This window comes from Sceloporus occidentalis, unplaced genomic scaffold (assembly GCF_023333645.1).
Source record: "Sceloporus occidentalis isolate IW3139 unplaced genomic scaffold, rSceOcc1.0.p SCAF_7, whole genome shotgun sequence".
Lineage (NCBI taxonomy): Eukaryota > Metazoa > Chordata > Lepidosauria > Squamata > Phrynosomatidae > Sceloporus > Sceloporus occidentalis.
The window spans coordinates 71,041,987-71,054,330 of record NW_028316987.1 but is presented as its reverse complement, the minus strand read 5'-3'; the positions used below and the strand labels follow the sequence as shown (position 1 = coordinate 71,054,330).

Sequence of the window (12,344 nt, the reverse complement as noted above, 5' to 3'; positions counted from 1 at the left end):
TTTTCGTTGCTCAGGCAGCAGAAGCATCATCAGAAGCTGCTTTGTTTTGGGTGGCAGCCCTGTGGGTGACGTCACAATGGCCTTGGTCCAATGAGGGAGCCACATTTCCCCGGCCGGCAGTATAAAAAGGGGCTACGGAATGAAAAGCAGGCAGAGCGCATTTGGGAAGGAGCGCCTTCGGAGGAGGTCCAGCTGAGCCAAGCCCAGGTTTTATCACCATGGCTCTCCAGGTAAGAAGGGAGCCAGGGATGGGAAGAGGAAAGGATGGCTTTGTTTGAAAAGGGAGGGGTATCTCACTGCTCTCAGTTTCAGAGGATGCAGGGTGACCAGATGCCCCAACTGCAAAGGAGGGCAAGGCACTGCACAGTAATAACAATAACAACAATAATAAATAAAGTCACACTCTCTCAGCTTCAGAGGATGCATTGGGACCAGATGTCCCAACTGCAAAGGAGGGCAAGGTACTGCATCATCATCATCATCATCAATTTATTTCTTACCTGCCTCTCCTCACGGCTTGAGGTGGGTTACATTACATAAAATATATATATTAAGCTGCATAAAATACACATATTAAGAGAGCTATGCAGTATTTATATTACTGTATTACAGTACTTGTAGGTTATGGTTTTCCTTCAAGTTGTTACCAACTTGTGGCGCATGGTGTTTGCTCATGGTCATCTTCTGAGGGCCGAGAGAGTGTGACTCACCCAAGGTCACCCAGTGGGTTTCCATGGCCATGCTGGGATTTGAACCCAGGTTTCCAGAGCCATCGTCCAAAGCTGACACTGCTGCACCACGAAAAAATGTAAGGTGTTACAAAATTAAAACTGAAAACTCTCACAAAAATGTAAACCAATGCTTCTTTTTAGTCATGCTCAAAATGGAGGACCTTTTGGGATTTCTCCTGGACAGAAGGTGGAAATGTAAGACATGTCCTGGAAAAGAGGGGTATCTGGTCACCTTGCAAAGGATGGCCAGGACAAACCATCTCTGAAGAAAAATACAGTTTCTTTATCTGCAGCTTCAACCAACCACAGCTTAATTTATATATATATATATATATATATATATATCTCCAAGAAACAAACCTTGATTTTACAGTATTATATAAAGGACACTATTTTACCAATGTGTTGCAGTACTTTGAGTGTTAGACTACGGCTCTGGAGACCAGAGTTCAAATCCTCACTAGAGCATAAACACTCACTGGGTGACCTTGGGCAAGTCACACTCTCTCAGCTTCAGAGGATGGCCACGAGAAACTCCCTTCTGAAGCAACTTGCCAAGAAAACCCTGTGATAGGTTACTAGTAGCTCCCAAACTTTGGACTTCCAGGTTTTTTGGACTACAACTCCCAGAAGCCGCTGTCAGCTTGGTGAATAGTCAGGAATTCTGGGGGCTGAACTCTTAAAACATCTGGAGGGCCAAAGTCTGGGAATCACTGCACCTTTAGGCACCTTTATCCTTGTGGTTGCCATAAGTTGGAAACAACTTGAAGGCACATAACAACCAACCTCAGTACCAGTGACACTGGTGGGGTTTGGGGGTAAGCTCATTTTGCATCCAAAGATGCAGCATTTGAGATTTTGCTCCGCTGACCATCTTGTCTGGCAGGATTGTATGTCCCCCACATCAGTGTATGTCCACTCTGGACTCTAGTTTGAAAGCTGCTTTCCCCTGAATTGGGTCAGCTTGCGCATGCTCTCCGTGGGACAGACAGAACTCTCCTGGAATAGTGCAAGGCCAGCCATGCCTCCTTGGAAGTAAATCTCATTGAGTTTAGTTATCGTCATGTGCCTTCAAGATGTTTCTGACTTATGGCAACCCTCAGGCAAACCTATGCTGTGGTTTTCTTGACAAGATTTCTTCAGAAGAGGTTTGCCATTGCCTTCCCCCAAGGCTGAGAGCATGTGACTTGCTTAAGTTCACCCAGTGGGTCTCATGGCCGGAGTGGGAATCGAACCCAGGCCCCCAGAGTCATAGTCCAACACTCAAACTATTACACCATGCTGGCAAGTACAGTAACACCCCAAATACTCAAAACAGGGCTACCTTTATTGGGCCCACCATAAAAAGGCCCAATAAAGATATCACTGATTTGTGCAAGGGACTGGCAAAACTAACTCTTGAGTATTGCTTTCCTAAGGAAACCCTGTTAAATTATAGGGTTGTCATAAGCCAACAGGCAACTTGAAGGTGCACACACATGCTTACCTGAGATAAATCCCATGACTGACAGAAAATTACCAGTAGTATGGTATATATCATGTACTTACCTGGGAATAAATCCCATTGAATGCAGTGCAACCTATTTCCAAGAAGACTGTGTATAGGATTTGCATCTCAGCAAACTCTGTAAAGCTGGAGGAATATGTGATTCCACTTTGGGTCCCATATTAAGAGAGAGTCAGGATATAGGTCATATCAGATAAATAAAATAAGTATTTGATCATTGGATGGTTTTCTTACTTTTTTGGTGGTAAAGGGCAGTTGTGCAGCCTCTTGGCTTGGAGATAAACCGCAGTGGGTTTGATCAGTATTCTCCACATGCCTAAATGCCCTTTCTGAACTTGGAAAGCAAACAAAGTCAGCCCTGGTTTGTACTTGACTGAGAGACTGTTAACAGATATCAGGTGCTGAAGGCTATATTTCAGAGGAAGGAACTGGCATTCATTACCTAAGAAAACCCCATGAAATTCATGGAGTCATCTAAAGTGACAGGTGACATGGGGGGCACACAGCCATGCACATGGGGTAGGTTATCATGGCTTTCCATCCACATATGATCTGGCTTGTAGACACAGGTGTCATGACCAGGTACTTTCCACTCTATGTTGGACTATAACTCCCATCAACCACCACCACTGCCATTGCTTCTTTAATATGCAAGTCCACTTTAAAGTGCAACTTCAGTATGTTTAAATGGGGTGCGGTTTCCTTCAAATTTTGTTGGACTACAGCTCTCATCATCTGTGGCTGGCACATGATGAAGAATGATAAGGGTTGCAGTGCAGTAGCATCTGGAAGGCTGCATGTGTCACATCTCTGGTGTAAACAGTAGCCAGGCTTGAACACATAAGCCATATATACTTACTCTTGCCATATAATTAATTGTCAAAAGGGAAGGGTGTTGTGGAATTATTTTGGGCACTGGAGACTTGCCTTGTCACTTGGGTTTGGGGTTTTTGTTTTGAGCAGTACTAAACCATGGCTTTCAAAGATTTTGGATGTTTTAAAGACTGCATGCCTTCAACTGCCTTGCTTGCATCCTTTTTCATGCTCCAACTTCTGTTGTTTGCATCAAGCCTGATGGCTCAGTGCACAACGGCTTCCTGACCTGACACTGCCAAGTTTTAAAGACAGGGAAGCTTTTGTCTACTTGCTGAGAAAGAGAGATGCTTTATTAGTCTTGCCTATTTCTTGGGTTTTTCAGGACTAGGTCTCCTCAGGAAGGCTGCTAAATGTGTGAAAGTTACTGATTTGCAAACCTCAACCCTTGTTGTGACAGTCCATCTCTTTTGCTGTACTTGCAGCATCAGCATCCTGCAGAGGAGGGCTATCTGAAGAGTGGGAGGGATGCAGCTAGCAAAGGCAGCTAGAGTATCACCATAATCCCTCACCCAGAAGCAATCAAAATATAGCCAGTAACTGGGCCGCTTTACTTAAACTGCCTGGACTGAAGTGGATTTGAGAGCTCAGTATGATTGTTGTGTAACCTGCACAGACTTTGCATCTATTTGCCCAGAGAGTAAGGAAGAGAAGATCACCGAATCCAAGCCATAAATGTGGCTTACAGCTTAAAGGTTGTCATCTGGGATACCTTTCTTACATTTTTTTTCCTGGTATAAAAAAAGTGCAATGAATGGATCCAGTCAAATTTAATGTGATTTACCTTTTAAATTCACTTGTGTTTTGAGTTCTTAATCTGGGTCCTGTGGATCCCCCGAGGTTTGATGGAAAGGCTTCAGGGGTCTCTGAACTGGGTGCATTTTTCCCCTTCAATTTCTTTCTTTCCTGTTACTTTGATATATTTTTCCTAGCAAAGCAAATTTTTTGACTAAAATTGTAATGTTTTCAAATGTTCAGTGCATTGTTTTCTTTCAAGCCTAGTCTGTTTGAAGGAAAAAAATATTCTCAATGCAATAAAAATGAATTGTATGTACAATCGTGTGTGTGTGTGTGTGTTATGATTGCTGTGAATACCTTCTTTAAAAATAATTGTTTGTCTAAACTAAATAGTTCTTAACCTTTTTTAGATTCATGGAGAATCAGATGAAAGCCACTGTCCCTACCTAAGAAAAATACACATTAATAAGAAGAATATGAGTATTTTTCTTAGGTGAGAACAGTGGCTTTCATCTGATTCTCCATGAATCTAAGAAAGATTAAGAACTATTGGTTTAAACTTTAGACAAACAATAATTTTTAAGAAGGAATTCATAGCAATCATAATGGTAAATTGATTTTATGATTGTGTCTTAAATACTTAAATCCTTGAAAGAAGTGTAGCTCATTAGTCTTTAAAATAAATGCCATCTTCCCAAAGTCTTTGTCCTTTCCTCCAGGAAAAAGGTCAATAATTGGGGTGGTCGGTGTCTTCCATGTTAGGGATGCCATGAATTTACTCTAGGTTTTATTTCAGACTTCAAAGCAGCCATCCAAGGTTCTGAAACTCTTTGGGGTTAGGCTACAGCCTCTTTGACAGCTCCTTTAAAGTTTGGAATAAAACTTGGTATAAATTCACTGGGTCGCATATAAGCAACCAACCGGCCATCTCTGGCTGTCATGGGTTTCCATCTTGGTCTTGTCCCTCTAGAAAGGACAATGTAATATGGGAGATGTCATGGTCCATTTCATAGAATCGTTGAGTTGGAAGAGACCACAAGGACCATCCAGTCCAACCCCCTGCCATGCAGAAACTCTCAATCAAAGCATCCCCAAGAGATGGCCATCCAGCCTCTGTTTAAAGACCTCGAACAGCCCTTACCGTCAGGAAGTTCCTCCTAATGTTGAGGTGGAATCTCTTTTCCTGCAGCTTGCATCCATTGTTCTGGGTCCTGTTCTCTGGAGCAGCAGAAAACAAGCTTGCTCCCTCCTCCCTTCAAATATTTAAACAGGGCTATCATATCACCTCTTTCTTAACCTTCTTTTGTCCAGGCTAAACATCCCCAGCTCCCTAAGTTGTTCCTCACAATAGTAGCTTACATTAGTATTTGGAAATCCTCCTGTGTTCCCTGTAGCTTAGTCCCAGATAGCTGTTTAGAATTGCAACCTAAAGTAGTTTAAATGTGGGGGAGAAAAAGTTTTAAAACAGTTTCTGATAATAGCATGGCACTTGCACACTTGCTTCTCAAATAAAAAAAATCCCCCAAGACTGTTTAAGTCCTAAAGTTACAATGAGGAAGTATATTGAGAAAGTATGAAACTGATGGAAGAATAACCTGATGAGTGTTTGGGTTTGCAGTAGTAAATACTGGCATGAGCTTGTTTTGTTGTTGTTGTTTTTAAAGACCAGGCTGCACATCATGAGTGTTTTAGAATAGAAATACCATAGCATGAGTGTGGTATGGTTTAGAATAGGGTAGTATGAATGGACTATGGTGTCATGGCCATAATACTGGAAGAAGAGAAGAATGGGTCCCATATTTTGTAACATCACTGTATCTCATGGAATACAGTGGCCCATTGTTTTGTATCAATGATGTATTATATTTGTTTCAGCTACGTAACTTTTTTTTTGTGGGAGAGGTTACGGGAGCTTGGTTTTGACAGCTGTGAGTGCATGTATACTTGAAGTGAGTTGGTTAGGCTCTAGATTTTACTGTTGGCTCTCTGCCCATTTGGGAAGATCATAAAACTTTTGTAATCAATGTTTTAGCTCTGTCATTTTAAATAATTGTGACCCATCTTGAATCCCATTGTGGGAGAAAGGCAGAATATAAATCCTTGAAATAAATATAAATAATGAATTACGAGCTTTGCATCCTACTGCTCATTCATCCACAGATCTATATGTACAGTAGGAGAGGAAAAGGTCCTATGTGGCTGTGTTGTGATCTCTAACATCTTAAACACTCTGACAAAAATAGAGGCTGTGTAACATGGGGAATCAGAAACACCTTTCCTCGCATCATACAAGGCATCAGTAATGCCACCTCAGAGACATATGAGCCTGGGAATTCTTAAATGTGTTTTGGTTGTGTGACACAATATTCAAGGGCACTCTAAACTGCCCCAAAAGATGCTGAGTATTTCAAAAGGAATTCTGCTTTACTTTGGGGTGTGGGGTTGTGCCATGGATGCCTCTGAGAATCTGATGAAAGCTATGTACTCCTCCTCAGAAACACACACACACAAACACACTAAATTTTGCATAAAATTTATTTTATTGTAAGTTTATATCCTTTGCATAGACTAGTCTAAAATGAAAAAAAATTACAATGAATGAATTTAGGGTCAAAAGACTGAATTTTGACCCTAAATTTCACAGTAACAATAAAGATTCAGAGCAACAGGAAGGAAATCAAAGGGGACAAAATCAGTGTCTGTGCCCAGATTACAGACTGAAATCTAGGTTATTTTCATTAGAGTTACTGGAAGTAATTCCTCCTGTGTTTAGAATGGCTAACTCCCAGATTACTGTGTTCAGGATTGCATCTTAAGGATAATTGTGATAATTATTGTGATAATAGCATCTTGGGATAATAGCATCGTGCAGCTGTGCTTGCCACTCCATTTTTTTGTTTTTGTTTTGTTGTTGTTTTTAAATCTGCTGTTCAGTGCAGAAGCACTAAGGTGCCCCTACAGTAGTTATTTGGGAACATGTTACTGCTTTACAATCAAGCTTATAGCATTTTTAATGTAGTGATTTCATATTTAAAGGAGCCGGCATGGTGCAGTAGTTTCTGGAGAACAGGGTTCGAATCCCTGCTCAGCCATGAAACCTACTGGGTGAACCTGGGCAAATCACACACTCTCTGACAAACCACCAAGAAAACCCTATGATAGGGGTTGCCTTAGGGTCACCATAAGTCAGAAATAACTTAAAGGAACACAAGAACAAGAACTGGTTACTTTGCCAAGAAAAAGTATTCTGTACTTTAGAAAGCAGTGGCCCTTTGATTTATAACTCTTTGTTTTTTCGGGGGAAACAGACTTGAGGAATCTGCCAGTGATTATATGAAAACAATAACCAAGAAAGACATGAACAGTGAACCCTGACTGCTTCAACACTGGCAGCAGGATAGGGTCTTCTAACACACCTGAGGACATCAGGCTGGTTCGTGTCGTACAAGGCAGGCTAGAGGGGTCAGGTGCAGTGGCTGGGATTGCCATTTCTGCTTCCCAGCACCTGGTGACTCCATCGTTCCATGTAATGGTAGACCTGATTCTGGTTTATAGGTTGTTGAAAAGCAACTATGAAGCTCATGAGGGATGAGACATTCTCTTATCATAAGTCATCTTGCAGAATTGCTATGATGAAATAACATATTCTGCACAATCTTAGGAGAAAATCTGGGATGTGAAAGTGGAAATTTATGGTTTTGTTCAATAACAGTTCTCACATTTAGTTCCATGTCCAAATTAGGATTGCCTATCCATCCGTAAGTATTAAAGTAGTGAAAATGTTTCATTCAAAAAAGTTTATTATTAGAATGCTGCAGAGAAAGTATGACTTACAGTAGGGCTGAAATCATTATTCCATCAGCTAGAAGTAAGCCCAAAGAGCCAATGTTGTGTAATGGTTTGAGCATTAAACCATGAATCTGGAGACCAGGGTTCGAATCCCCACTCAGCCATGGAAACCCACCTTGAGCAAACCACACTCAGTCTCAGAGGAAGGCAAGGGCAAACCCTTTCTGAAGAAACTTGCCAAGAAAATCCCATGATGGGTTTGCCTTAAGGTTGCCATATGTCAGAAACAGACTTGAAGGCACACAACAACAACAAGCTCTAATGGGCTCATTAACATTGTCTTCTGAGCAGATATGTACAAGATTGCGCTGGAAGTGATCTTAAGTTTTCAGCTTCACCAAAGCAACTTTTTCCAGCTCTGAATATACTCTCCTTGTAGTGCGATGCTGAGCAAAATATTTTACCCAAGAAGGTTATAAAGTGGTTAGCTTGCCAACACACACACAAATACAGAATCTCAACCTACAGAGAAAGCAGATACTGAATAGAGTTGGAAAGATGCCAGGTGGCTTCAGCAGCTGCATTGCAGCTTTTGCACAGACTGGTCTCCTAGATCTATGCAGTGCAGTAGCTTCATTGCATGGACCAGCTGGTGTATAGAAAACTATTGGATCACTCAGCTCTCTTGTTCGACAGTATTTGTTCGGTAGAAAAAAATATATTTCCAATCTGCTTTTGTCTCCCTCTCGCCATCCCTTCACTTTACCATTAAAAGGGGCGGGGGGTTGTTCATTGAAACTGTAGTTATTGTGAAGAATAAGGAGGGTAAAGTAGTACAGGTGGTCCTCTCTATCCATGGATTCAAGCATCCATGGTTTGAAAATATTCAAAAAATTTATGAATTCTGAAAAGCAAACCTTGATTTGCCATTTTATGTAAGGGAAACCATTTTACTGTGCCATTATATTTAATGGGACTTGAGCATCCACGGATTTTGGTACCCATGGGGGGTTCCTGCAACCAAATCCCAGTGGATGCCAAGGGCCCACTGTACTGGGGTACTTTTAAAAAAAGGTATTTATATTTGTAATTATTGGGGGGGGGGTTCTTCAGAATGGATATTTTATTCTAACAGGTGTGCACAAGCTATGTTTATTCAAGTGTTTTTGGACAACAATGCCTATCACTCCTTACCACAATAGCCATTGGTGAGGCATGATGGGAATTGCTGTTGAAGAACATCTGAAGGTTCATACATTTTCCTCTCATAGTCTGATGCAATTGGGCTGGGTCTCTTTATCTATTTTTCCCCTCTGCAATTTGACACACATGTTGATGTTAGCTAAATTAGGAAGGATGGATGCTTCTATCCATTGGACAGCTAATGGGAAAGCATGAAAGACAGGAAGTAAAAACTAGTTGTCTCTTACGAATACACTTTAATGGTTTCTATCACTTAGGGTGTGCTTCTTTCCAATGGCAATCCAGTATCTGAAATGAAATGAACATAGCCTATTAGGGAGTTCAGGTGTCTTAAGCTAGGCTGTTGACCTCATAACTGTTTGATGTTCACAGTTACAATCATGACACCATTGCCACAGTTGTAAATGTCCCTGAGACCAACCACACCTAGGAACCAGAGTTCTGTAGCACTAGTCAATGAAGTGCTGATGTTTCCATCAAGTGGCAGTGTAATGAGGTATTGTGGCAGGACCCCAGAGTGGTCCGTACATCTGCTCATTGCACTACCACCCAGAATTTCAGGGTTGGTGCACAGAAACAAAAGTAGCTACCTCACACCTAGATGTGGATATAAGTGTTCAGTGAAAAATGTGACATTCAAGAAAGCACCACCAAACTTCAAAAATAATTTATGATAGTTTTACATCAAAATGCTTCTGTGTTATTTACTTTATTTTATTTTTCTTTCTCATCAGGCTGACTTTGACAGTGCAGCAGAAAAAGTTAAAAAATTAAAGACCAAGCCTACTGATGATGAACTAGGAGAACTGTATGGACTCTATAAACAGGCTACTGTGGGAGATATTAATATTGGTAATTTTATGCATACTCTACTGTTGGGGGGGGAACCTCATTTACAAATACGAATAAGATAAGCCCAGGATTTTTTCTGCCCCATCTCGGATTTGCCCCTTTTCACTTGCTGCCCCTCACTCCTGAAACCTTCTTCCCTCGCAAGCAAGGGCCATCACTTCTTTAACCAGCTTCAAAACTGAGTTGAAGACCATCCTGTTCAGAGAAGCGTTCCCAGGCATTGCATGATTGTCACTTGCTATTTGATGTTCTTTTGTTGCCTGTTTTATTGAACCATTTCCTGTATTGCTATGTTTTTTATATGTATTATCCTATTATTTCTTAGATTGTACGCCATAGGCAGGTTTACTCTTTTAAATTTATTGTTTAATGTACAGCGCTGTGCAAATCTACAGATCTATATAAATATAGAATAATAATAATAATAATAATAATAATAATTGTTTGTGTTGTGTTTTTTGACAGAGTCTCCTGGAATGTTAGACCTGAAAGGCAAAGCCAAATGGGAAGCATGGAACCGTAAGAAAGGTTAAAATTATTGTAGATTTTATTTAAATTAACTCCCTCTTTTTCCCTGTCTCAGAAAAAGACATGGTAGTAACTGCTAGTTTTTCACTACAGGTGTGTCCAAGGAAGATGCCATGAAGGCCTATATCTCGAAGGCAAATGGGATGATCGAGAAATACGGAATATAGACGTCCATCAAGCATGTTCACTCTGACTAGTTCAAAGACCTAGGGCATTACTAACCTCCAGTTGGACCTGAAACTTTTATCAATCATAGGTTCTTTAACTGGACATTTTACCATTCTGGCTGCATTTGTTCACAATAAACTTTTACTTGACAACAAGTTGGTTTGGATTTTTAACTTTCACGCCAGTCTCCTCATTACTAAAATTTCATCAACTTTACCAAAGCCTAACCGATTTAGTTCCCTAATTCAGATTTATTTGCACAAAACCCTAGGTACATAGAGATGTGAAGGAAATTCAGAATTAAGTGGCAATAGGTTGCAAAAATGTAAACGCATGTATTTTAAGATCGTTAACTGGTCAGAGTAATGGAGTTTCAGGAAACCTTGTGAATACCTAAATTTTCAGTGCTTTTAGCCCTAGCTAGTTACATTAATGATCATATCTTCAGCGCCACATCTGTGGGTGCCAGTAAAATGGTTTATATTGCTCCAATTGTGCCCATTATGCCCCATACTAAGCAGATTTCTAGTTTTCTGTATTATTACATGGGATGAAGCTGAGGTGCACACAGTAGCTCAAGTCGAACAGTGCCTCTGCAAGTTGGATGTAAGCTGATATAGAATTGGGAAACTAATACCTTCAGAGCAGGCTTTCCATTTTACTTAGAGCTAAACTGTGGATAGCATGTCATGAAGCTGAAACAAAGAGCTACATTAAGGCTGCAATCATGTTTATGTTCAAGCAAGTCCTTTTGACTTACCTGGAACATACTGTGAAATAATCACACATAGTATAGCCCCTTGCAGCTACACCTGACATGGGTAATTTTGATGATGCAAGCAGAACACAGTTGCTCTAGAAAGAGGGTTTTGTATCATTAACAGGGAAAAATGGCAAAGGCTGCAATGTATATTGTTCTTTAAAGGGAGAATATCAATGCTAAACATAAATGAGATGATGCTAGCTAATTAGAGAAAGCATGCTATAAGTTGTAATTTTATCCAGTCAATACAGTTTGCCTTCCTGCAGTAACATTACATGCAGAAAGTGTGTGAAACAGAAGGGGGAATGAGTGAAGCAAATCATTTTAGTGACATGCTGAAGAATGGGAAGCTAGTGAATCTGCCCTCCTGCTTTTGTTTTAAAATCATGTATCAGTGAATTCCAAATAGGATCAGTTCTTTTATTAAACTCACTGCTATTCCTATAATTTCCTTTTCTTGGTATCTTGACCATCATGCTATACACAGTCTTCTTGTTTGGTGGTTGCAGGGACAGGAAAATCTGAGAGGTTTTTTTTATATAGCATAAAACTTTTGAGGGAATGGGAAAAATGAATCTCTGTAACCATCATAAGTGACTGACATGGTGCCAGTCCCTCCCCTGCTCTGAACGTTTCCCACTTTTTCAACTTGCATATGATTTGCTCTAATTATTGTCTTGTAATGCACAAATACAATTAATTTTTAAAACCACAGCTTCATAGATTTTTATCTGATGCCTATAGCATAGGAAAAATAATACAGATTGAGTCTCCTTTATCCAGAATTCTGAAATATTCCAAAACCCAAAACTTCTTTCATGTGTGGCTGAGATAGTGACACTTCTACTTTCTGATGCTTCAGTGTACACAAACTTAGTTTCATGCCCCAAATTATTAAAAATGTTGTATATAAAATTACCTTCAGGGTATGTGTAAAAAATGTATATGCAACATAAATGAATTTTATGAATAGCATGGTAGTGTGGTATAGTGGTTTGAGCATTGGACTAGGACTCTGGAGACTAGGGTTTGAATCTAGGCTTGGCCATGTAAACCTTCGGCAAGTCACACTCTTTCAGCCTCGAAGGATGGCAGTGGCAAAGGCAAATCCCCTCTGAATAAATCTTGCCAAGAAAACCCCGTGATAGTTTTGCCTTAGGGTCACCATAAGACTGAAACAACTTGTAGGCAC

At 40.4% G+C, this 12,344-nt stretch overlaps 2 protein-coding genes across 3 annotated transcripts in view; one reads left to right on the top strand and one right to left on the bottom strand.

The window, feature by feature from the left end:
- Positions 1 to 12,344, bottom strand: part of LOC149309925 (ribonuclease P protein subunit p38-like) — a 29,234-nt gene that overhangs the window by 9,027 nt on the left and 7,863 nt on the right. The window lies entirely within an intron of this gene.
- Positions 124 to 10,544, top strand: LOC149309926 (acyl-CoA-binding protein-like). Of its 2 annotated transcripts, none has more exons than XM_089531409.1 (4): positions 124 to 230; positions 9,576 to 9,693; positions 10,159 to 10,212; positions 10,315 to 10,544. In XM_089531409.1, exons 1-4 carry the CDS (start codon positions 219 to 221, stop codon positions 10,386 to 10,388), a joined length of 258 nt encoding a protein of 85 aa, XP_089387535.1. In that variant the 5' UTR covers positions 124 to 218; the 3' UTR covers positions 10,389 to 10,544. The 2 variants fall into 2 exon arrangements, with proteins under 2 accessions (XP_089387535.1, XP_089387534.1); XM_089531408.1 differs by having other exon boundaries at positions 10,159 to 10,221.

What these genes read in the sequence shown, in the direction of transcription:
- LOC149309926 (XM_089531408.1), top strand. An exon ending in TGTGGGAGATATTAATATTG is followed by an intron (nt 9,694 to 10,158) that starts GTAATTTTATGC and finishes GTTTTTTGACAG; the next exon opens with AGTCTCCTGGAATGTTAGAC. An exon ending in AGCATGGAACCGTAAGAAAG is followed by an intron (nt 10,222 to 10,314) that starts GTTAAAATTATT and finishes TTTTCACTACAG; the next exon opens with GTGTGTCCAAGGAAGATGCC.